The following is a 26,569-nucleotide window of genomic DNA, read 5'->3' as shown; positions in this document are numbered from 1 at the left end:
TACAATTAAAATGCTGCAGGAACTAGCAGTAGTAGGAGCCCCTCTTACACAGAGGTGTGGGGTTGAATCCAGTCTAGGTCAGACACTAGTGTCATCCACAGTACATGCACTGCATGAGGCCAAGTGACTCCTGGGTACAGACCTCCAGGAGGAAACCCTGTTCCCCTGCAAACTCAGTCCCTCCCTAAACCAGGTCTGGATCCTTGCTCCTGCACCTCCCCTCACGACCTGGGGACTCCCTGCAGCACTGTATAAAATCACAGTGCCGAACAAAAAGAAGTCCTCAAGCAAACTCTGGCTGATTGAATTTTGAAGGTAAGGAATGCCCTTCTGCAACAGATGTACAACCCCCTCTGCCCACCCCAAACACCAGATCCATCACGGAGAAGGGAAATATTTACACAAGTTAGTAGAGTTCCAGTTAAATATTATGCTTAGCTGTCTAGAGTCCATGTTCTCAGACTATGTCTACGAAATAAAAGATTAAACTTCATAACAATTATGAAGTTGCTCTGCTCACATTCAAAGGGAGTTAAAGGACATTAAAATAGTTCTTTGGGTAATATTCCAGTGAAATTGCTCTTTCCCCCCTGGAGAGTTAGAGCTAAAACCTTGTGAACTATCCTGTAAACACACTTGAAAAGGCTAAGAGCTGAGCTGATAACCAGGTAGCACCTCTGCTCTGCAGGTTCTGTAAAAAATGTGAGCAATGCTGGAGAGCTTTTGAAGCAGCAAGGGAAGGAGGATAGGGGAGAGCAGCTTCTCTTCTCAAGGGAAGTTTGTTTAGTAGAAAGTAAGCAAGTTGTCAGGGGAAAAGCTGACAATGTTGATTCCAGCAGTTGTACTGGGAATAAACAGCCAAGTGGATTACGTTACAGAGAATGAGAAACGGCTCTCAGGATCCCATTTAAATGCTGGGCTTTCAGGAATGATGCGATTCAGCTACACTCATGGCCCCGATGCCCACTGGACCTCTGGGCTGAGCCCTCTGCCAGCCCTGGTATTGCCGTCCCTCCTCTGGGGTCCCCGAGGGGTCCAGCACAGCCAGTGTCCCCAGGAGAGCCAGAACTCACTGCTGCACTGGCAAGGACACAGACCCATGCTGGCTTCTAGGCAGGGGATGGACATTGAATTAGAGACAGCAGCGGAGTCGGGGGGAAGTTGCACAGGACCCACTTGCCTCTCCCAGCCCAGCAGCAGGGGAGCGCCACCATGGGGCTTGCCATCTCCTCCTCAGCCAGAGCACGGGGCCCTCCCTCTCATAAAAATCAGATGCCTCCCTGCCTTTCACAGGAAAGGGACCCAGCAAGAGGAGAAAGAGATCTTGTTTGATTTATTAGTCTCTTCCTCCTTGCCATAGTCTGTGGCTCATCCAGCTGTAGTGATAAGGAGAACAGCTATGAAAGGACACTGCTGGCTGCTGGGATCCCATCCTTCTGCCCACTCACTGCCTGAAGACTTCAGTCCTTTACAAGCACCACTAAATGTGTATCCAAAATGTGGCAGTCTCCTCCATCCTTTGAGATTCTGTTCCCTGGATAATACAAACAGTTGCCAGAAAAAGAGTATCCTCTCATCTCTGTCTGGGCCATTATCCCTTTATATTTGCTCTTTAATATTTACTGGGTTCACACAAAGTGCATGCTCTGGAAAGAAAAAAAAAGTCAGCTGCAGCTTAAAGGACTCCAAATTTAGTAATTGCTGCAGCCCCATCGACGTGAACTGTTAGCAGGGAGATTTCTCTAGCACTTCACGTGCCGTGGTATTCTGCTTAGGTCAGACTGTAGAAAACATTCTGTCCAGGGGCACCAAATCTGGAGTGTCTGTGTAGGTGCCAGCTGCAGAGGCCTTATGAGTCCACCACAAGTTCCTGCAGGTCCTTTCCCTCCCAGCACCCAGTAATCTTGGTAGGAAACAGAGGCAGCCAGAGAGATGCTAATTCATACAGAGGTGAAGCATCCAAGGGTTTTAACACACCTGTGAGTTAGCAAAGAACTAGCCCCAGCTCCTGGCTCCAGAGCTGGTCTTGCAGCCTTACCTGTTAATGTGAGGTTGCTGTATGTGTTTGAAAACTGCTCCTTTAACAAAACCAAGTGCATCTGAGCTGCCTTTTCCCTCTGTAGCTCCAACATTATGTCAGGATGCTGGGCGATCTTACAGCCTTTCTGCTTATCCAGGGCAATGTCGCTGCGAACAATGTCTACAGCAAAAGGGAAAGAAAAAAGGGAGATGGCCAAACCTCAGCTTTCATTTTCACCAGATGCTTGGATCAGCACCAGCCAACATGACAGCCACACAACCATCCCTCAGCACAAGCAACCCAAAAAAAGGGTCCAAGCCCCTTGGATCCACCTATCCAATGAACCTCCTCTGCCCAAGTCTCCTTTTCTCCCACAGAAAGTTCAAGTCCTTGACTTCAATATGCTCGCACAACCTACCGCCCCTTCCATCCTTCACCTGCCTAGCAGCTGATGTCTTACAATGGTGACTCCTCCCTTGCAGGAAAGTGCAAAAGTCTCCCAACCTTTATATTACAACCCTATTACCAGTCTGTTTGACACCAAATAATGAGAAAAGACTAAATCCCATTCTGGTGACCCCTGGCTTCCATTTACCCTTGCCTGTCAAAGAGGTGATGAAGAAGGCTTGTTCTCACTTTGTTTATCCTCACTGCAGCTATCACAACTAGAGTTAGGTCAGCATGGCTTATGACTCTTTGAACAGGTCTCTGTACCCTTCCAACTCCTGACATTCAATTCAGGAGGATTATTTAACAATTGTTTTCTCTTCATATGAGCATTTTATATTGTGAAATAAGAATATGATAGTCCCTCTTCTAGAACTACTCACCTGCTGGGGAAATGGAAAGATGGGGGCAGCAGGGCAGAACAAGAATCAAGTAAGATATGTCCTGTCTAAACAGGAGGGGAGTGGTGCAAACTAGTCCTTGTAAGGTCCCTTTCTGAGTTTAATAAACTCTGCAACATGCTCAGGTCCAGAGGCACCATATGCTGTGTCTAATTCTTACAAAACCTTAGGCAGCCAGCACGGATAAGGATGGATGGAAGTTGGAGTTCTTCCACCACATTGCATGAGGTCATCCTTTGCATCACGAGGCTGCGCTTTACTTGGTTTAATCCCTATCTAGCTAGAAGTTTCTGAAGGAGCTTATTGTCAGAAGAGAGTCATGTCCTGCTCCACATACTCTCTCCAGCTTGGTTCAATTCCCATGTAGCTAGAAGTTGCTGAATGAGCTTATTGTCAGAAGAGTCACATCTTGCTCCACATACACTCTCCAGCTCCATTATTGTCACACACATCAAGAAACACAAAAGATGTTTCCAATGCTCCTGTCTTTCAAGGTGTCAAATCTCAGGTTCAACAAACTTGGGTTCAAAGCTATGCTATGTCTTGGACTGGCAGGGAACCCCCTCCAAAGGTGGGTGGAGGACTGGAAGCCACGTTATCTTCCTGTCTCTGAGTCTCATCCTAAAGTCACTACAGTTGTCTTGCCCAGGCTGTGCTCTGTCTCTTTACTGCATAGTTTGCGATTAACACGGCTTCTCTAAAGCCTGCCTAAAAGAGATTGCTCAGAACAGTAATGTCATTAAAGCACCTGTCATCTGTAGTTGGGGACAACCTCTTAGGTAGACACTGAGTAAGATTTGGGTCTACCCAGACTCTGTCCAACTAATGAATGACACAATCCTAAATCTCTGTTGTGCAAGATATTTGGAGAGCTGAAGATTGAGAAACACAACCTTATCACTCTCCCACACCAGAAAGGCTATTACTACAACTACCGGTGGCACCTGGAGCTTACGAGTAGTCATTCACCTTTCTGGGTGATGGATTTCCTTTTCTAGAGAACTGAATGCAACAGTTATACAACCCCCACCCCCCAAGGCAAAATGGAGCAAAACACATCAAGGAGGCCCTGAAGGAGGAGAAAACTGAGAGGCAGAGAGGTTTGAAACTAGATGGTCAATACACTGTCTCCAATTCTCTTCAAACTGTTACAAGGGAGTCCAGGCTGGGTCAAAACAAGTTTGTTTCCTAAAAGGGATGGAGGGCTCCTAAAACCCAAACCAGGGCCAACATGGACCCATGTGGAGGAACCATTGGCTAATGTGGACCAGGGTCCCTCCCCTCCCAGTCAGGGGCCAGGACAGCATCTTGAAGAGTGCAAGGGGACATGGCAGCAGGTCCTGTGAGACACTCCTACCTCCATCTTCAGGGACCACAGGTCACAGCAAACACAAGGCTGGGCAAGGCATGGCCCTGTGTGCACTGTCAGCAGGATCTGGGGACAAAAGGCAGGCCCAGAAATGAGGAGCAAGAGCAGTGTTTGGAGTCCTGTCCTTAGGTGAGGGAGCTGCTGTGACAGGAATTAGCACAAGGAAGTCAAGTCACATTCAGAGAAATCCCTGGGAGAGTCTGGGAGAAGGTGTGCAGGACATAGAAAGTGGGTGCACTCTCTAGCAGTCATCTTCATGGGGTTCTCAGAACTGCCACTGCACACATTCAGGAAGCAGAGGCAAGACATGCAAGGTCCTGGCTTCTCAGATTGATGAAGGATGCAAGAAACTTGCCCAAGACCTAAAAATGGGGGTGGACCCCACATTCATTATAGCTCCAGCTTAAACAGTGGGCAGATGTCTGGGATATGGAGCTCCCCAAAGAACTCAGTGTCTGGTCATCCAGACCTCACCAGGGTGTACTTGGTATAGAGGAGGAGACACCTCTGTGCCACTCTTCTGAACCAGCAGCACCGAGGGAAGAGGGGTAGCAAACCACAGCTTCTGGAGGCTCAGGGGAAATCTCAGCAAGAGCAACCCAGGGGAAACAGCCAGCAAGGAGTCTGCAGCCCTCAAATCTTAAAGAATGAGATAGAAAAAAGAAAGACGCAAGGAGAGCAAGGAGGAGGGTACCCCAAGAGGTGCTGGACAAGGCAGCCCCTGAGCAGGAGCTCCAGGAGAAGCACAAATACAGGCTGGGTGATGAGTGGGTTGAGAGCAGCCCTGCAGAGAAGGACTTGGGAATATTGGTGGATGAAAAACTGACTATGAGCCAGCAATGTGCACCTGCAGCCCAGAAAGCCAACCGTGTCCTGGGCTGTGTCAAGAGAAGTGTGGCCAGCAGGTCAAGGGAGGTGATTCTCTCCCTCTACTCTGCTCTCGTGAGACCCCACCTGCAGTGCTGTGTCCAGCTCTGGGGCACCCAACATAAGGAGGACACAGACCTGTTGGAGTGAGTCCAGAGGAGGCCATGAAGATGATCAGGGGCTGGAGCACCTTCCTTATGAGGACAGGCTGAGAGAGTTGGGGTTGTTCAGCCTGGAGAAGAGAAGGCTCCAGGGAGACCTTATAGTGGCCTTCCAGTACTTAAAGGGGGCTACAGGAAAGATGGGGAGGGACTCTTTATCAGGGATTGTAGGGATAGGATGAGGGGTAGCAGTTTTAAACTGAAAGAGGGAAGATTTAAATTAGATATAAAGAAGACATTCTTTACTGTGAGGGTGGTGAGGCACTGGAACAGGTTGCCCAGAGAGGTTGTGGCTGCCCCTCCCTGGCAGTGTTCAAGGCCAGGTTGGACGGGGCTTTGAGCAACCTGGTCTAGTGGAAGGTGTCCCTGCCCAGGGCAGGGGGGTTGGAACGAGGTGATCTTTAAGGTCCCTTCTAACCCAAACCATTCTGTGATTCTATTCTATGACACTCACTACCTTCCCGAACGTCGATTTTAAAAAAAATAGAAACAAACTACCCAGCAAAACGCGAAACCAAGCAGCTCTTGCCAGAAGTGCGAAAGAAGAACTCCAGATGTGGGAGCCCCAGAGGATGCCAAACGGTTTCCAAAGGCGGCAGCCCCGGGGCCGTGCCCCGAGCGGGCCGGGCCGTGCCGGGTCAGTACCCTGGCCAGCTCAGCCTCCCGCGGCGGCGGCCCGGCCGGGCAGAGGCAGACCCCCGGCGGCGCGGCGCTCCGGGGCGGCCCGGCGGCAGTGCGGGTCCCGCGGCGCCGGCAGCCGCCGTGCGGTATGGCGGGAGCACACCCGTGTGGCGGTCAGGTGAGCTGCGGCTGCCGGGAGGCACCGGCGCACGGAGGGGGAAGCCCGTCGGGCGGCGGCGGGGGGGGGGGGGGGGGGGGCACCCGCCGCGGGACCATCCCCGGCCCCCGGCCCCCAGCCCCGCTCGCCTCCACCCGCCGGGCGCTCCTGCGGGAGCTCTCCCCTCGCCGGGCTGCGAGCCCTGGATGGGGGATGCGGATTTGCAAAGGCGGTTTTGTTTCCGAGCGCCTGCGCATTTCTCTGTCCCGCCTTGGGATCCGCACGTCTCCAGAGCTTACGCGCATGCTGCCCGTGGAGGACACGGAATCTACCAACGGAAATTTTGAAGAACGAGTTAGAAAATACCCCTCAGGAGCGACACGAGCACAGCACTCCCATCCCAGGGCATCCCAGGATGAGCTCTAGCAGCTCCTTTCTATGAGTCGCCTGCACCAGGGGGTTGCACTGACCATTTCCCACCATAACTGTACCAGGCCAGAGAGCTCCCAAGCTGTGAAAGCCCCAGGATGGCACATGGAGACAGCTGCCTGCTGGGGAGGGTTCCCCTCACCCACGGAGTGAGCTTCTGTGCGTGGGAATTTACAGGGCATCAGCGTGGCCTGTGTGCAAGTGCCCATCCCATGGCTCACGCCACCATCTGCCCGTGAATTCCCTTCCAGGAGTCATGGAGCAGACACAGGCTATTGCGGCTGATCAGCTGGAAGATGGGAGGAGGAATGCACAGACCCAGGCTTGTGGGGACAGGGCAGAGGGATATGGTTACGGTCAAAGGGATGTGTGACAGAAGGGTGAAGTGACTCATCTTTCTGTGTGTGTGAGAAAGCGAGCACTGCTCACGGCCATCACCACTCCAGCAAAAGCCACAGTCACCACTGCTGTGGCACCAGAACAAGCTGAGTTTGCCCATCATCCGAATGGGACTGTTTGCTTCAGCTTTCCAGTCTTAGAAAGTGAATCTAAAAGGAAAAAAAACCAAACTGTTTTGTTAACAAAAACTGAATATTCTTACTAAAAAATTGAAATATTAGAAAATGGTGTTAGTGCAGAAGTTAAATAGATGCTTAATGGGTCACCAGGCAAAACTCTTATGAATTGCAGGTTGCCAAACTTGTAAAACAACTATTGTTTTAAATTAATGCATTATAAAATGCTTTAAAAGACAGATTTGTCTGCTGAAATTATTATAAAATGCCCAGAAACTGTGAAATTTGGAACACAACTTCTATTTAGAAAGCCTGAAGACTTCTCAAGCCAGAAACTGCATCCTTATCATGTCTGTCTTCAATAGGCAAATTTCTGACACATTAGTATCATTCCTTTCTTTTAGCTGGGAAAAATTCCCTGACAATGAGTTCCACAAGTTATTTCCCACTATACTTTTTTTAAAAACATCATATTTATTTGTTTTATATGTAATAATTCCACTGGCTGCTCCCTATTTCTTGTGTCATGAAAACAAGGAAATAATCATTCCCAAATTGTCTTCTCTGTGTGCCACTGGGTTCACAGCATTTATCATATTCTCAGTCAGTTTTTTCCAAGCCAAAATAAACCCCCTAATCTCTATGACTGAAGGCTGTGACTTTGATCACTTCCATCACCCTGTTCTACACATATATATTCTTTACACTGTTTAGTATGTCATCACCTAGTTTGCTTATAGCATAAGAATGCTCTCAATGAGTTTCTCCAATTCTTTTCTACTGTTCCTTACACTGGATTCACTTTTTACTTCCCTAAATGTATTCGGAGATCAACCCATAATAAATTCAAAACATTTTCCCTGAATGGTAACTGCTAATTTAGAACCTATAGTTGTATATGAAAAATCACATGCATTTCCCTTGTGCATGTAACTTTGCATGGATCACTTTTAACTCGTAAGAAGATGTAGCATAGAAAGAAGTGTGGAACTAGTAAAAATATGTAATTTTTTTAGAGAATTTAAGAGTGCTTATTATAAACAACCAAACATATAACCATAGAAGTCTTTCATCTCACCCATATACCAGCAAATAGCTAACAAATCAGGATCTAACTGTTTGACTGTACCATTTTCTGCAGTCATTAAAGCAATTTTCATGTATGATTCTAGTAAAACAGTTTGAAATTTAAAAAGAAAAAATTGAGATAAACAGGCAATCTTTGGAATTATCTCCTGCATAGGCAGTATCTCCCTTATCACCTTGTATAAGATGACTTCTACACCTTTTTTTTTTTTTTTTTTTTTTTTTTTTTTAATTTCTGAGGAAACAACTAAGCACTGGAGCCTGGAGCTCCTTACACAGAAATCCCTGCCAGGCAGAGCAGGTTGCAGTTCCTTCCCTGCAGTCATGGTTCCTGTGAATACGAGAGCAGGAGGCTGCCTCAGAGTTCACACCAAGGCACAGAGCAGCCCCAGGTCTGGCAAACCCCAGAAGACTGAAGGACATCAGAGGATTTACCCGTCTTGGGGACTGAGTGCTTGCAATATCTGAAATGCTGCAGCCCTCCCAAAGGAGCTGTGTTTTAAACACTCGGAGGGTGAAAAAACAACTGTTTCCTCTGCAAGCTCTGAAAGGACAGATGCCTAAACTGTCAAGGGATGCTTAGGCAGACAAAAAAAAGAGGCTCTGGGTGACCAGAAACAGAAGGTGATTCCTGGAATAAAGTTCATTTTTACTGGGACAACAGGGTTGTTCTTCATTCAGAAACACCTGCTGCAATGTTTTACGAGCTGGCGGAGCCAAAGGGGCAGTCCCAGCCACATGGCAATAACCCTCCCTTGCTCCAGTTCTGGTATCCTCATACTCCATGATGACCCTCATGATCCTGCTCGCTAAATTCACAGTAAAACAGTTGCCTTTTTTTTTCCTGAATTAGTTTTCTGCTGGCTTAGCAGAGTATCAGAAACATGCCAGAGCCAACACAAGGGAAGCAGCAGCAGGACACGGCACAGAGCAAAACGAAGGCATGGGGACCAACCCTTTTGGTGGCAGAGAACCAAGAGATGAGTTTCACCACCTTCAGGATGCAGTTTTGTACAATTTAATCTGACCAAGGCTGAGGCTGCTGCAGTCCCACCTTGCACTGCAGGCTTTCCTTTCCCAGCACTGTCCTCTATGCCTCCGGGGTTATGCACCATTAATCGATTCAGGTGGCTGAATGAGCTGAACTGCAATCGCCTCTCCACCATCAGGTTTTGGCCAGCTGAGTTCCCTGACCCGACTCACCATGTAAACTCAGGCTCCAGGCATAGGAGAGAGCGGGAACATGCCAGAAGGGGCAGAAGAATGGGATCAGCAACCCTGGCTGATGTCAGCTCCAGCCCCTGTGCAACCACACAGACATAGAAAGGAATCCTCAGGTCATTTAACAATTTATTATCTTCCTTTCCACTCAATACCTAAGAGCCTCGCACATACTCTAAAATTGCAGCATCCTAGAAGCCACCTGTGCAATACAAGACCAAGCAAGGGCGAAATGATGTTCCCACTGTCACACAAATCTCGAGGTTCAGATGCAGGGCCAGGTACCTGAAAGCGTCTGAAGGAATGGATCCCAGACTCAAAGGATGCCCAGAAAACCTATGCCAGGATTACACTGCATAATGTGAAGTTTCCCACACTATACAGCAAAATCTCCTGACTAGTATGGAAGGCATAAGAAACATGTCTTTCTCCTGTTTTTTGTGGTAATTGGCCATTTTTCCACATGCCCAGTATCCTCTCCAAAAAAGGAGACAAAATAGAAGGAAGTAACTTACCAGCAATTAAGAGAGTATTTTTGAAATGTGTTGTCCATATGCACTTCAGCTCAGAAACTTTTCTGATGCACTACCTACAGCATGCATATGTGCTCCCCTTCCCCTCTCCCTCCCATGACCCACATAGGGCCATACTGGCTGTGTGTGGTAAATGTCCTTTGGTCTCTTCTCAGACACAAAATCCCAATAGGCTACACAAAGCCTGAGGGACAGAATGGAGAAGCCGTGGCTTGGGCCAACACATCTTGAACTCCAGCTATGAGTAACTTCTCTTTTTCCCTTGAGTTTTCTTCCACAGCACATATGCACAGGGAGAAACTCTAAGCAATGTTTATGCTACCACAGGTCATCCAAAGCTGGTCTGCGTGGCTTCGAGGTGAGAGACAGTTGAGGACCACCCTGCAGATGAGGAGGTTCCACCTTAGCCCACAAAATTCATGCTGTAGCACCAGCACAGAGCTTCCAAAATGGGCTCTAGGTTCAGGCACTGAGACAGCATCCCTTGCTGAATCAACACCAGGTCTCCACACGACACGTAACATTCCAACACCAAGCTCCAGGGCAGCATACAAGTCAGGTTTTAGCAAACCCAACTTCAGAAGACATTCTGTACCAGCAACTACGGCCTGAGTAAGCAGGTAGCCCTGTGCACTTGCTCCAAAAAGGAGCTGCTTAAGCCTGTTTTCCTGGAGACCAATGTTTCTTATTGCCCCGTTCCTCAGACCCAACTAGTCCTTGGCATATGTGAGGCAGTTGAAAGGACAGGACAAACAGACTGCTTGGTAGACAATCCAACAGCAAAAGGAGAAGCACGTCTGCTACATGAGACCTGTACATGAGACCTTACATCTTGGTACCTGCCCAGGGATCAGACACGTGTCTATGGCAGGAAGGAAACACATCTCTAGGTAACAAAGCACAGCTCTCAGCACAGCTGGTGAAGAAAAACAAACTCAGCAGGACACATACAGAGAAACACCATTTAAGGGAGAAAAAGTCTCTCAGGCTAAAAATCTTACACCTCTAGATCACTAAATGTCAAAAAGTCTCTGGCACAGCCCCACCTCTTGGTACCACAGAGCTTGACATAGATTAAACTGGTTTTCTGCTTCTAACAGACCTCAGGCTGGACAATGCCATGTGCAAGGCAGGGGCTGCAGGGGATGGCAGCCACCTGGTGTACACTACAGACAGGGGTGTCAATATAACAGATTAGTTAGATGACCTTCTAATATTTATCACAGTTCACGGGGTACATACAGTCGTACTACCATCAACAGGGACTGCATGCCCTACGGCTCACCTAAACCATTCATCATAAGCAATTGCTTTTACAAGTTGCTCTGTCACCAGGTGATGAAACTGCTGTGCCAGCTTCATATGCAGTGCTGAAACAAGTTGACACATGCACCCTCTTCGTGGGCATCACAGGCTGCCACCACAGATCACTCACCACTTTGCTACCTTTACTGCCCAAACATGACTGGTCTGGACTGGGGTGAGGCTGTTTGGAGTTACAAAGCAAAGACACCGTACACACCTGGTATTACACAATACTTCCAGGTCTGTGCTTCCAGGAAGAATTTGTACAAGAAAAGAATGACCCTGAAGCCTAAATGAAACACCTTATTTCAGGAAAATGAAGTACATTTTAGATACAAGTCAAAAGCAACTACTATAACTGTCAGAGAGCACCCGTGCTCTCTGTGGAGGAAAGGAGAGGAAAAAGATGGGCTGGTGAACCCAAAGGCGGGTCTAGGTAAAGGCAATTTTCAGAAGGTGGAGGTACACATGGCTATAACAGTTTGCAAGGGAAATAAATATAATTTTAAATGGAGGGGAAAGAATAGGGCGAATCTCTGAGGAGGTCCAATCGTCAGGAAGGTGGAGCTCTACAGAGATAGAAAAGACCATCAAAGGCAGCAGTGAGGAAAACCTGGTCTGGAGGGCAACGAGGTGGCAGAGGGACATTTACAGCACAAAGATCCCTGCACAGAGATTCACTCCAACTCCAGCAAGCAAGGTCACAGAGCAGAGGATCCATGAAGGATGCTGCAAAGCAGGCCTGTTGCTGCTGCTGTCCCTGAGAATGCCCGAGATGGCCACATTGGGGTGGCCCATGAGCACGCAGGGGAGTGCAGCTGCCTGTGATGTGAACAGCACTCACAGAGTCACTCACTAGTAACTGCAGTTCTCAGAGCAGTCTTTTACACATGCCCTCACCCCTCAGTTCTGCACCCGACCGAGCTGCTGCATCTGAGAGGAACATCAGGTGTGCCCTTCCCTCCCCATCTATTCGAGCACCACATGGGAGCATGAGGCACGGGAAGACCCGCGGGGGCTACAAAGAGAGCCCAGGCACTGGGGTCATGGGCCTGGAGTCTGTGTGCACACCCACAGGGTGAACAGGCAAAAAGACACACACACACTCGAAGCAGAAAACAACTGAGCTACCACTTGTCATGTCACTAAAAATCACTAAGGTGATGCGTAAGACAGAAATTCACTGGTTTCGCTTTTAATTATTTTCTGACTTTTTAAACTAATCGAGGCCCCCAGCTTCTTCCCCACTCCTGTGCCACTAAAGCTTACACAAGAAATTTTGGAAAATAGATGCTGGACATACAGAAGCCCACAGACATGGAAAACAACCCCAACCACCTCAGATGACCCGGGGAGGAGGAAGGGTACCTAGAGGGATGCTTGCTGGCTTCCCCCATGCTCAGGTGCCTGTGGCCATCTTTTTTCTGTGCTGTCTGCTCAGGCTGTAAGTTCTTTGCAGCAAGGGCATCTGCTTGCACATCTGTGCATGCCCTGATCCCACACAGGTCCCGGGTGAGCCACAGATGAGGGAACAAAAACCAGACCGGTGCTTCAAAAGGAGAAGATGGCTGCTCAGATCCAGTACAGCAGGGCAGAGAGTTGCAGTGGCATCAGGATTTCATTTTGGAGAACTGGATCCCTCTAGTGAAGCGCTCAGTGCAGCCTCAGCACAAAAAGATGCGAGCTACTAGCAACTCTAGCCCTGGAGTTTGCACACAGATCTTAAGAACAAATACGAAAGCTTTGCTTCCAGGCAGGAAATCCCTTTTACCACACCTTTCTGATTTACACCAATGCTTGATACGCACCACATGTGTCCCCTCCTTCCCTCACCCACATTTGCAATGGTTCTGTTCCATATTTAAGTGATGAAAAGTTAAGACCTGTGGTTACAACTTCTATGAGAAGCTTCATTTCGAAGGGCTGCTACATTTCAACTTTATTGCCACAAGGAAAATTGGGAAAAAAAAAAGCTTTCAGTCCTTTCCTAACATGAAAGCTGTTGTGAAGACATTTAATAAGTGTAAGTTCTCTCCCGTAAGCTGCTGAAATATCGAAAGTGGGAAAATTTATTCCTACAAATGTTTTGTGCAAGTCCCATCCACAGTTTTATGCACTACACTTAATTTCTTCTGTTCAAGGTGGCTACAGCAGGTTTGGTCAGCATTTTCTCCTGAAGTGCATCTCAGTAGGCAGAGCTTACAACAAACACTTTGCCTGAGATTTGTTACGAGGAGAAGAAAAACAAGGAATAACATCAGGATTGCTCCAGCTAGGAGATCAAGCAAAAGACGGAGCACGCAAACTTACCCACCTGCCTGTGTGTGGGAATAGAGGGACATTCATCTCGGTGAGATCAGACGTTACGTGGGGGAACAGCAGGAGCAAGAGCCATCAGAAAACTGGCAAATGCATCTGCTTTTTCCATTCAGCACTGTGCTGCTGACTAGATCTCTGCAAAACTTCCTCTGTTCTACAGACCTGCCCACTGGGATCTGTCTGGCATTAATTGGCCTTCGAAATTACTTATGGAAATATCTTCAGCTAATTTTTGTAAGTCATTGAGTAAGAAAAAAAAAAAAAAGGTTTTTTTTAAAAAAAGCAAAAGAGAAAAGTCAATAAATTCTTGCATGTGGACATGGTATTCTGCTTCTTAAAATAAACGCCTGAGGACGGAGACTTGGCCCTGACTTTTCTACGAAGTTTCTTTGTGTGAATTAAGGGCCGCAAAAGGTGAAAGCCTTTTGTGCAGCCGAGGACCGCTGGGGAGGAGGGCAGGGTCGCGGGGAAGAGGGGAGCAGCCGAAAGCCGTGGGCCAGGCGGTGGCTTTCGGCAAGAACTACGATGGCAGAGCGGTCCGGAGGGGCAGCGGGGACCGAGCGGCCCAGCCGCGACCGAGCCCGGCGGGGAGTCCCGGGGCTGCGGCGGGCGGAGAAACGACGTCGGGGTCCTTGGGGAAAGGCAGGGCTCCCCCAGAGCCGTGGGAGAAGAGCGGGGCGGTGCGAGCAAAGGCACCCCGGGGCTGCGGTGCCCGGTCCCCGCCGGGAGCCGGCGCAAATCTCCCTCTGCGGCCGGCGCTGCCCGCGCGGGGCTTGGGAGCGAAGGGAGCCGGAGGAGCGGCGGGGCGGCGCGGGGGGGATACGAAAAGCCCCGCTCCCCGATACCGGCCTTTTGTTCCCAGGGACCGGCATCCGCCGGATCCACCGGCAACGGGCGGACGGGCTCAGCCGAGCTCCCCGGCTCCCCCCGCTCGGGAAGGAAAGGGTACGGGGGAGGCTCCCCTGCCCGGTGCCCGGCGGCAGCGCTGCCCGGGCGCGGCACGGCCCCGCCTGGGCGCAGGGAGCGCGGTGCAGACGGAGCAGGACCGCCCGGCGCCCGCAGCCCCCCGCGGCCGCGCCCGCCCCCCGTCCCGGCCCCGGAGCTCACCGTCCTCGTAGTTCTTGAGGTAGTAGTCGGGGCCGGGCCCGCCGCGGCTCTTGGCCGGGTTCTTCACGTTGTGGAACTGCAGAAAGTCCGTCCTCTTGCCCGCGAAGCGCAGGAAGGCGGGGGCCAGGCCCCGCGCCAGGGTCACCAGCCGCCGGGAGCTGGGGAGAGGAGAGAACGGGCTGAGGGCGCCGCGGGCCGCGACGGGCCCTCCCTGTCCCGCTACCGGCAACGACCGGCGGCCACGGGCCCCGGGGACCCGCCGTTGCCCTCCCGGGTCCCGCTGCCCCTCCCTGCGCGGTGCCGCGCGGGTCCCACAGCAGCGGCGCCCGGTTGCGGGACTTTGCGCTGGCCGAGCAGCGCGGCCCGGGAGCGGGGAGCCGCCCCGCCCGCCGGCGGTGGTGGCTCGGAGGCCGGCGGCACTCGGGTCTCCCCCCTCTCGCATTCCCCCCCCTCCCCCCCCCACCGCCCCCCGGACAAGTGCAGCGGCGTCCCGGAGGCAGAAGCGCTCAGCTCAGCGCCCCACGCGTGACCGTGCCGCGGGCCGAGCCGCCGGGGAGGGGAGCGGGGCGGGAGGGGAGGAAAGCGGGAGCCGGCCCGGCTCCGCTTCGCCCGCGCCCTCCCGCCCCCTCGCCCCGCTCCTTCCCCGGAGGCGGCAGCCGAAGGGACCCTCGGAGGGGGCGTGCGGGGGGGACCCGCTCTCCCTCCCCGACTTACCCAGCAGGGAGAGGGGCTTTCTGGGCGTCCCAGCGCCTCCAGGCCGCGGCCGCTCCGCACCGCCGGTGGAGCCCAGCGCAGCTGCAGCCCGGCTGGAAGTCCGGGGAGCAGAGGGCTCTGAAGACCTGGCCGACACCCCGCTCTCCGCCCGTCGGGACCTGGGGAAGGCTCGGCTCGGCAGGCGGCCCCGTTCCTGCTGCTGGGCTTGGGGGTTTTGGGGGGGTTAGTTTTTTTTTTTCTTCCCTGTGCTGCCTCGGCCCCGTGTTGTGCTTTTTGCAGAGGAGCGGTTGTTGGAGCGAAGGGAGCACGACATTTTTGCAGTCATAACTGATAAGTCTCCGAAATGCTTTCTCCATTGCAAACATGTGCATCTTAATGGAAACCATGGCCTCGCTCCCTCCGTCACAACAAGCGCCGCCAGCAGCGCGGAGCCCGGCGGGGCTGGGCGGCGGGGCCGCCGGGGCGCCCCGCGGGCGGCGTGGGGAGGGCGCCGGGGGGCTCCTGCCTTACCTTAAGAAATCGAGCCAGCCATCATGAATGATGGAGGGGTCCAGCTGCAGGGAGAGGAAATTCTCACTGATTATCCTGACAGGGCTCTTGGTGTTGACATCAAGGAGAATGAGAGTTCTTCCCTTCACACCTGAAGGTTTCTCCACCGGCAGCGCTCTCCTGTCCCCGGCCTGGGAGGGCAGCGAGAAGGTGGCCATGAGAGCCAGCCCAGGTGCCATCAGGGCTAAGAGCCCGGGGGGGCAGGAGCTGGGACAGGGCATGCCGGAGAGCAGGAAACCCCTAATTAACTCGCTGTCTGCAGGGGCTCGCTGGTGGCTAATTGTCCTTATCTAAAGTGTGGGGCGCTCTGCCTTTTTTTGCAATGTTTTGGTGCTGGTGGAGGGGAACTCACGCCCCTGACCAGCCTTTCTCGCAGCCGGTGCCAAGACTCCTTGCAGCCAGCACCGCCCCTTTAAGAGATGCAGGCTCCAGACATTTTTAACTTTTTGAAGGTAAGGGGAGGCTCCTGGTTTAACCCCCTCGGCTCGGGGCCCGCCGGCCCGCCTCGGTCCCGCCAGCACCGAGCTTTCGCTTTGCGCCGGCTCCGCCGCCCACCGGCGGCCGCTTTCCGCCGCGGGAGCTCCCGCACGGCGCAAAACCGGGCCGGAGCCGGGATACCGAGACACCGGGGAGCTCGGGACCGGGGCTGGAGCACGGCGGCCGCCCAGCGCGGCCCTAGCCTGTCGCCGGTTGCGGGAACGGCCGAGGCGGTAAGCCAGCGGGGGCGGCCCTGGTTGAGGGAAAGGGTGGTTAATCACCCCGAGGAAAAAAAAAAAAAAACCAAACAAACAAACCACCAACTTGGGGAGAGCTCGCCCCGAGCTAAACCGGGACCCCCCGTGCTGGGCGAGGCCCCCGGGGCTGAGCTCTGGCGGCTCTGCGGGACCCGACGGGCGCAGCAGCGGGGATGGGGGGCCGCCGCAGCCCGGGGCCCCGGCGCGGCACGTTCGGCTCGCCCTGCCCGGGGCCCCGGCGCGGCCGGCTGGCACACGAAGGGCGGTCGGGCACCGTGGGGAACCGGGGCCCAGGAGATCGGACCGCCGGCCGGCCTCACCCGCCGGCCTCGGGGCCCAACGGTGTCCGACCCGCGGCGGGGAAAGGAGAGGGGCGGCGGCAGCAGCGCCCGCTGTGGAACCGTCCGCACCGGGGTGCAAAGGACAGCACGGTTCGATGGAACCGACGGCGTCCCCCCTGCCGGGGCCAGCCCGTGGCCGCTGCAGAGGTGCAAGCGGCCGCGATTCGCGGCGCTGGGCGCAGGCTGATGGCACCGGGCCCGGGATCGGTGGCGGCTGTCGAGCATCCCGGGAGCGATGGCCCACTTCGGGGAGCGTCCACTCGAACTGGGCATCAAACCCCGGGCTCCCGCACGCCAGCAGTCGGCGAGCTCCGGGACGCGTAAGTCGCCCCACCAGGGCCCTCCGCCGCTGCCGTGGCCCACCCCGGTTCCCCCCTCGCCCAGGCCGGGCGGCACGCAAGGCTGACAGTGGCTGGTCTGAGCCGGGCCCGGTGCGGTCCGTGGGGGCCCCGCAGCCCCGGGGCCGGGGCGCCCGCAGCACCATCTGCTGGTGAGGGGCCCGGCACGGCGGGGGAACCGGCACCCACCTGCGGCCACCCCCCGCGCCGGGGCCGGGAGATGCCGGGGCCGCGGGGAGCAGCGGGGCTCCGGGCTCGAGGAGCCGCACGGAAGAGCGGGCCGGACGGCGGGGACCCGCCAGCCGCCCTCGGGGAGCCCGGCCGGGGTCGGGTACGAGCACTGCAAGGGGGCAGCCCGCTGTCCCGGTAGGGCTCCCCGCGGCTGCGACCTCCCCACCCCGCTCCTCCCGGTGCCCGTGCGGAGCCACTGCGCTCCTCGTCCGCCCCAGCCGGGGCCCTGGAGGCGCAGGGAGCGGACCCGGTGTTTCCCACGACGGCAGGTCCCGGAGCTCGGTGCGTCCGGCGGAGCCCCGCGCAAAGCGGAGGCAGCCGGGCCTGGGTCCCGGGGAAGTCCGCGGGCAGCGCCGTCTCCCGTGGAAATCTCCTCTCCCCTGGTCTCTCCGCCCCACGAAACGCTTTAAGCCCATCGCCCCGGCGGGCAGCCAGCCCTGCCCCGCTGCTAGCCCCGCTGCTAGCCCCGGGTGACCCAGGCAGGGCTTGCGGGGGCACTGAGGCACCGTGCACTGAATCGTAACGGCGCGGGGGAGGACGAAACCTACCTCTGGCTCTGCTAGGGGTGAGCAGGGGGTGCACAAATCAGGATTGATCATGAAATCATCCCGGTAAGGCAGAGAGGGGCTCAGAACGCGCCTCGGAAGAGGCTACCGAGCGCAGCACAGGCTGACAAAAAGCAGCAAAGGGGTGCCCGGAGCAGCGGGGCTTCGAGCGCTGGAAGAAGAAAGAGGATCCGGGGGAAAGGGCTGTGCAGTTTCAGCTGTGCAAAGCCCTGGCATCCCGGGACAGGAAGAAGGCAATTTAAGCCTGGAAATTTGTGTTCGGCTGCAAACACTTCGGCCGCAGTTTGCAATAGCGCTTCAAACTGACCCAGGACCTGAAGCCTCCGCTTCAGAAGCTGCTCAGTTTTTGGGTCACCTCCGAAAGAGGGACACCAGTTTCTGAATCATCTCGTTATTTTATAATTCCCCCTCCCGTGTTATCAGAAGACATCAGCAAGGCTTCAGGGACATTTGCTGCTCAAATCAGTGTTGTGGTTGCAGGCCGAAATTTTGTATTGTGCCTTCTGCTAAGGATGGCTCTATTTTGAAACGAAACTCTAGTGCGTTATGTCGTAAAGGACAAGAAAGAAAACAAATTTTCTCGTTTAACCTCCTTTGTATTTTTTTCCTTACAAACAAACTACTTTGGAAGACAAATGTGTTTATTCTGAAACGTTCCTCACAATTAGTCTCTGCTTTGAATGCAAACTCCGGATGCAGTGAAGTCACTTATCTGCGGAGATATCACCAATAACATAAAACAGCAGGGAAAGGAGCAAAAAGTCTCCCAGCTGCCAGGGTCAGCTTCCAGATTCTGGGAAGACAGCGCTAAAGGAAATATTCACTTACCTGTCTCAGCTTTCCAGACCAACACCTGGAGCCTACCCCGAGCCAGTGGCCTCAGAAAAGCAGTTGCACCCCACTTTGCATCTGGCTGCAGCAATGGCAAGTCGAATCTAAAAATAAACCGGTGTGGGGTTTTTGTTTGTCTGTTTGGGGGGGTTGTTTTTGTTTTGGTTTGGGTTTTTTTAACTAAACTGTAGGTTTGCTATAGAAGCCCTTTAAGCGCTAAAAACCTTTGGTTCCCTGCGAGCACTGGGGCAGCAGCAGAGGTGCAGGGAGCCCTGGGAGCCGCTGCTGCCACCCGGGGACGGCCCGGGAACCGGCAAGGGGGGGCCACGGCACACCTCCTTCACAGCAGTGCATACCAGATAGGAGGTATCTCAATTTACACCAGCTGCGACCCTGGCTCGCCGTCCACCAGCGTGGTGAAGCGCTGGTCCTTTCTTACATTACGATAATTACTTCAGAAAGCCTGACTCACATAAAAAGTATCTATAAAGATTTACTCGCGGTTTTGTCGATTTGGAAATACGTTTCTCCATTTTCCATCTACTCTAAACTTGCTGGTTTTAATCTCCAAAACAGTCATTGGAAAAGAAAACTGGGGGATGAGAAGCATTTCTATAAAGAGTTTAACCAAAGCACATTAAATATTTTCCCAACATCACCAAATAAACAACAATCCTCCAGCTCCCTATAAACTATTTAAAGCATGTCATATCATCTCTTCTGCTCTTGCCAATGTACTTTCCTCTTAATTTATAAGCCGATTAGAGCAGGGGCCTGTCTTTTTGTGTATATTTGCAAAATGTTTGGCACCCTTTCAGTCAGTCGCAGTTCACAAACACTTAAATCTGCATTTAACTTCGTTATTATAGGTAGTTAATTCGATTTTTCCTCACTTTTGTAGAGCTACAGCCTGTGAAAGTGCTTGTTGTAAATGGTCTGAGCAGTTGTTGAAGGGTTTCAGCAGAGCAAACCTTTTTGGATGTCAGGGCTGATTTAAAAAAAAAAAAGAAAAAAGAAGAAGAAGAAAAAGCACAACGGAAATCTAAACTGAGATCTCGGGCTGTACAAACCAGTCCAAAAGAAATCAGGGAAAACCTCCTTAGGAGGAACATTTTTAGTTCGCTAGAAAATAAACTTCTGCTCATAAATGATGAAAGTTATTATCATCAGAGGATGTGCTGTACCAAACAAACCTCCATTAGGCTGGGAAGGATAAAACAGGCTAGACAGCCTTTTTTTAAAAAAAATCATCATGTCTTTGATTCCCAAGATATCAACCATGTCTGTTTCTGTAGTGCTGTCAAGTAAACCTGAGTTATGGATGCTCTAAAAGAAGCCAGCAAGGAGAAAATTCAGCAAGTGAAAATTAAGAGCATTATCCATAGATACTTTACAAAAATATACTTTCTTTTCAGACTCTTAAGTTTCTGTACCATGGCATGACAATTTCTGAGAAGAGCAAGGCCAGTGAATATGGTGAAGCAATTGCATGACAGATTCTTTTTACTGAGATTTTTGTTCCTTCTGCACTGCAGTGTCCATCATTTTCAGCACAAGAGCCTTAATGTCTGGAATGCAACCTCCTAAAACTGCCAGTGGCTCAAGGTAGGTGTTGCACAGTCTGAACTCCACTGCTGAAACCATTTTCTAGCACGTTCATGTATCATGTCTAACCTGAACAAGCAGGCAGAGGACAGTTGCTTGATTTAATACAGTATCCATGCATTGCTCTTTAATGTAGATGACCTGGGAAGTTCTGTAGCAAGCAAATACATTTGTCTGGGTTAGGAGGACTGGCTGGCTAGAGAGCTCAGCGGCAGCAGGAGGAAGGCAAGCCTACTGAGAGCGCTTCCTCCCTCCATACGTGCAAAAACCAAGGCATCGATCAAAAACAACTGCCTGGTCAGGAAAAGCACAGTTGGCAATGCTGTCTTTGCATTTTTGCCAGCATGAAAGGAACACTTAACTGATATTTCCAAATCTAGCCATAGGAAAATAGAGCATGGTGGTGCCAAGCTTTCCTTTGAGAGTCAATCTGTACTCACTAGCTGCCTAAGTAAGAAACCTATTAAAAAAGAAAAAAAAAGGACAGGGACAAAAAGAAGGCACTGGTCTGATAAAGGTTGTGAGTGTGGGCTCTCCCTGGTGGGTACACCGCAAGAAGACATATGGGAAACTGGGGGGATGCAGCTGACTTTCAGGCAGCTGCAGATCAATGATTTTTTTTTTATTTTATTTTTTCTTTTTTTTCTTTTGTAACTTAATTCCTTGAGCAGTTAGATACCATGTCCTATGCTAGAATAAAGTGCATTTATTAATTTTCTTAATCTCCCTAATTTGATGTATCATCTCAAAAATACTCTGACAAGCCCAGGATACCCTAGTCCTGCAGATTTATCTATGGGGAGAACTAGTAAGTTCCCAAAGTGTCCATCTCCCAACAGGTATTTTGAGGTTATTGAAAAACTGAGATGCATGATTTCCGTAAGGCTGTGGGAACTGACTGCTCTGGAGGCCGGGTGCCATCCCAGCAGACAGAAATTCCCTTTGCCCAGTGCCTCTTCAGCAAACAGAAAAAAACCCACATAATGACTGAGAGTACCTCTGTGTATAACATCCTTTGACAGAGAATGCTTTTTGGATCCATGAACTTCTCTGTACTCATCAATGGCTGGGTCTGATTTAGCTTTTGTCTTTCATATCTTGAGTAGAAGCAAATGTGGCAGCAATTTGTCATAGTCAAATAGATACAGAGGAAAAACACAACAGTGAGACCCAGAGCTCTGCAGTGCCTCAGAAACGTTTTCCTCAAACTGAGCCTAGCCCTGAGGAGCAGAGAAATCTGTAGAATTATCCTTGTTTCACATCATCACATGAAAAAGAAGAAGTGAACACGCCAATTTTACAAGCCTGAGAATGAACGCAAGCAAGTATTTGTCCCACCATCTGGGAGGAGATGATAGAGATGAAGGAAGAGGGAATACAGGGGGGATGGTAAAAGTTCACAGAAATCTTCTATTTTTCTGGAGAGATGCTTCACATTCCAGCAGCAAAAATGAAGGAAGCGGACATGAGGAGTAGATCAGAGAGGGGAAATAGGAAGATGGATGAAGTGCAACGCTGGAGGAGCAAACGAGTCAATTATGAATAAGAGGAAGGGGCTGTGTGCAGAAACCAATGAGGAGATGGAGCTCAGGGGAAGAGACAGCAGCCAAAATGCTCTCAAGTCAGAGACACTGCTGGGGTAAGAAAGACAAAAAAATCAGAATCTTTCAGATACTGATAAAATTGTAAACCTCTGTCCTCTGTATCTATTTGATTATGGCACCTCTGTCACCAGGTCTATCAGGACAACTGAGCATGGCCCTGCTATAGACAAAGACAGGAGAAATCAGCTATGCCAAAGCTGCAAACTGTTGGTTTGCGTAGAGAAATCAGAAGCAACACATGAAACTCATGGCTAGAGAGCAAGAGGAGGAACCACTGAGAACTGTGGGTCATGCCTGAAAACCAGACCAGTAGATGAAGGAGAAACAAAGTGAATGCCAGCAGTATAGAAGCAGTGAATGCCCAGAATGAACCCAGGAGATGAGGAGGATCAGCAGTGAGCACCACTGAACGAAGGGGAAAGGCCAGCAGTATACCACTGAGCTGTACTAATGGAGGGAGGAGGAGATGGGCTGATGCTGGATAGGCCTTAAACCAGTACACTGCTTCCATTGCCCAGTGAAAGTCTCGAATAAATCCAGAAAAAGCAATCCTCTTTCTGCATAAATTCCAATAACAGTTAAGTTCCTGAGATGCTCCTCTTTAAGGTGGTGATGGAGAGACAAAGGTCTGAAAGCATCATTTGTAAGGCTGAAACTATGCAAAGACATGGTCTGCCTGCAGCTTCATACAAATCTGATCTAAACCCTACCTCCTCCTACTGACAATGAACAAGCAAATAGTTCCTTCCCCTGTCTTGGGAGCAATGGGGCAGGAGAAAAATGTTGCATGATGACAAAGAGCCCTGAGAGTAGCATTTCCACAGCCCTTACAGCAACACAGCCTCACCTCAGCACTGCTCCAGTGCTGGCACATCTGCAGAAGAGAGGGGAAAGGCGCAGGGTCCCTTGCTCAGGCAAGCTTATCGCCCAGAAACAACTGAAGGGAAAGAGCACATATTCATAGCACACACGTCTCCTTTGTCCTTTCCACCACGATCTGGGTGTTGCCTTGTTTCTTCTCTCTCCACAGTTTCCCTTCTGTTAGCCCTTTAGTAACAGCAACATGGAGAAAGCTAAAAATAAAGCTATATAAGCAATGTAATAGGCATGCAATTGCATGTCTATTTTCTTTGAAAAAATGATGCTTTATTTCCTGTACAATGGAAACTACAGTTTGATGTTACAACTATTGGGTTTTGACTGAATGCAGAAATTTGACTTAAACAATGACATTTCCCCCTGTATTTAGTATTACCATATGTCACTGATTATATATTTAAGTTACAGAAATGAATTAAATTTCATGGCTTCCTCAAGTTAGATGCTCTTGGAGTGGACTGTCTTTTCTTATTAACCAAAATGCTTGGAAAACAGTTTAAATCAAACCAGCAGACTTTTGGTATCATTTCAGGAGAAAATTGGTTATCACAAACCAAGCACTTAACACGTCATCATCCAGAAAGCTGGGTAAAGCTTAGCAAACCTGCAGCAACCATGGCCAGGAGAGAGAAAAGGGGTTAAGTGAACACCACACACTCAGAGGTGGAAGAAAAAAAAGACACAGTGCACTGTTTGGAGCTCCCTTGCCTGGGGTCTTATTCCTTCTGCCTCAGAAGTTATCGTATATCTCACATCTCAGTGCTTATTTCATGTACTTGGGGAAAGTATCTTCTCTCAGCTAGCTAGAGAGCATTAGTGACAATCACACTGCACACATGTTCCAGGAGAAACCAGCCTTGTGCTTGCTAGATTTTTTCCTGCTGGGGGGGGGGGGGGGGGTGCGGAAATCCAGATTTTCTTTACTCCTTCTGTTTCCCATCACGATTTGGATTGCTAACATTTCTATCCCCACTAGCAGTCCCCCAGTGGCTCCTAGCCCTCTTCTAGAGGACCAGCAGACAGCAGACCCCCTGGGCTCCCATCAACCAGGAAGGAAGCGAATTGCAACCTGCAGCCTCTGGGGCTCTGACCTCAGACCTTGAAGTCAAGGTGATGCAAAGGGACTTTACAAAACTCCCTATGTCTACACTTTCCTCCTCCTTCAGGTCCTGCCTGGACCTGCACAGTTAGAGCTGGAAGAGGACAGCCGTGATCAGAGATGTTACCACTGGCAGGGGTCATGGACATTGCAGGCTGTGACACAGAAGCTGCAGAGGGAGCTCAGTGATGGCAGACATGGTGTAAAACAGAACCTGAGCAGTGCTGGTGAGCAAGAAGCAGGTTATTATTCCTAACCAAAGAGCAATGTCAAAAGGGGAGAACAAGTAAAAGAAGGAGGCTTCAGCATAAGAAGAAAACAAGGACAGCTATGCTGTCCTTGCTGAAGGACTCACCAGGCAGGATACATCCCGGACAGGCCTCACTGAGAGCCTTGCAAATTCATGTCATACTTTGCCAAAGACTCAATCAATTGAGCATGTGCTAAAGCTCAGTTTGTTTTGTCTTATTTGGAGCTTTGGAAGATATTTCCTATCTTGACTCATTGAACATGCTCCAGCCACACACCTGCAACTTCTGGAGTGCATCCTCTCAGCAAGAGGCTGCCTAGCACGTCGTCACTTATGCAGGGCAAATCCTACTGAAAGCACATCAGACTACAGCTTTCGCACCAGTTTACTTTTACATGTAGCACATGTAAGCTAACATCTGGCAAGAACACAACTATGTCCTGATCAAGATGGAGCTCAGCGCAACAGATGGTGTTTGATACTGCAGGACCAGGGCAGCTCCACCCCAAACTGCGCATTATTTCTCTTATGCATTTTTACACCCTCTGGCCACATCTTTTTGGGAGGGGACCTGTTGTCACTAAGGCCTTGCAGTCCCCTCGGGACCATATGCCACACTCAACCTAGAGGTCACTGCCTGGTCCTAACATCCAGGTTATGTTGCTCCCGTTGAGGCATCTCAGTGCATGAAGCAGGATCCTGACGCAACTGTTATACGGTACATTAATATAACATGAGGTTAGTAATACTCTGAACCAGATAGTGCCTTCAGCGCAGGAGGAAACTTTCACTCCAAGCAGCCAGTAGCTCTGCCAGCATGCACGCAAGCAGCACTGGTAGTTAGCAATCTAAGAAGCAACATCTGGTGCCCATTTTGGGGCAAAGGATGAAAAAGCCAGCAAAAAGCAGCCTCCAGTGCCACCTCTTCAAGACTGAGACGTTCATCCTGAAAGGAAAATTGTTCAGAGGAGAAAATCCAGCATTGAAATAAATGTTGCTGCAACTCTGGAAGATGCGAGACGTGACCAACCGTCTCTGCAGCTTTACACAGTTACTGTCCAAGATCTTTTTGCTAGAGGTTTATTTTGCCAGTAGAAGTACGGAGAGAGATTGCCACCTTGTGGTTCCTCATCCTGCAGTGCCATGTGTCTTTTTTAATGGTACTAGCCTAGACCACTGGTTTCGAAACTGCTGTCGGAGCATTTCTGATGACGAGGGTACTATGGACAAGAATACTTTCCAAGTACTTAACTAAAAAAGCAAGCCTGTAACTCACAGTCTTCAGTTCCTATACTGAAAAACTTAGTACCAGAAAATCTTTCAGGAATCTAATCTGCAAGTTAAGAAACATGAGTACCTACTGACATGGGTACACAGCTTCCAAACAGTGATCCAAAATGCTATGGCAGTGATGCGCAAAACCACGTTGTCTTTACAATATTATCAGCATCAAGAAAACTGTAAGAAATTCAGTGCTGATGACGGCCTGCAGTTTCAAAAATCTGTAATGGTCTCAGACAGTAATTCCCCCAGTGTCCTAAGAAGGAAGAAGCAGCCATGTGCCCATCCCCGCCACCTGCAGGCCGGAAGGCAGGAGCAGACTGAGCTAGTCCCTGGTCACTCCGCGTACTGCTTAGGACAGTTTGTGAGATCTGTTCCTCAGGTGGTACAAGTTGGGGTAAGGTCTGCAAAAGGAGGATACCAGTCGTCTCCTCTGTAAATCATGCCCAGGTAGAGCACCTGGCAGTTATTTCCCCACTAGAGCTAGGGGGGAGTTAGAAAGGGGAAGAGCAGCAAGAGCTTGTGAAGCAGCACACGGCCCCTGTGAAATCTCAGGGAATTAATCAAATTTGAAAAAAATTTAGCAGCCTGTCCCAGAGAGGGGGAAGAGTCTCTCCTAACACAGCAAGGAGCACATACCTCCTTGGCAGCTTTTCATGCCAGTCTGCCTGCTGACATACTGACACAGAAAGTGGCCCATTTTCATGGGTGCAATAATGAGTGAATAAGCAGAATTTTTAAGGCACTTCCTTTTCCTCCATGACATTTTTTGACTAGCTTCCTGCTTTGCCACTAGTAAGCCTGTTATAGTTGTAAGCAACTGACTCTTTTCCAGTTCTCAGCCTCGTTTCAAGGTTGTCGTGGATGTTGGTCCAGGGAAGACCCAAAAGTGTCAACAGTCCCTAAGTGCCTTCTTCAGCCCATACTTCTGAAGCTGATAAGCCCCATTTGTGTACCGCGTTCCTCATCAGGTCTAGACATGAGAGTAA

General features: G+C 50.9%; 1 protein-coding gene across 1 annotated transcript in view; it reads right to left on the bottom strand.

Moving 5' to 3' along the window:
* Window positions 1-26,569, bottom strand: part of HPSE2 (heparanase 2 (inactive)) — a 129,470-nt gene that overhangs the window by 98,605 nt on the left and 4,296 nt on the right. The window contains exon 6 of the mRNA XM_074831640.1: window positions 14,559-14,716. Coding sequence (XP_074687741.1) covers window positions 14,559-14,716 — 158 coding nt within the window. The remainder of the gene's footprint in view (window positions 1-14,558; window positions 14,717-26,569) is intronic.

Source organism: Strix aluco, chromosome 7 (assembly GCF_031877795.1).
Source record: "Strix aluco isolate bStrAlu1 chromosome 7, bStrAlu1.hap1, whole genome shotgun sequence".
In the NCBI taxonomy this organism is placed as follows: domain Eukaryota; kingdom Metazoa; phylum Chordata; class Aves; order Strigiformes; family Strigidae; genus Strix; species Strix aluco.
The sequence above is the reverse complement of the archived record's forward strand: the minus strand, read 5'-3'. Positions and strand labels throughout refer to the sequence as shown.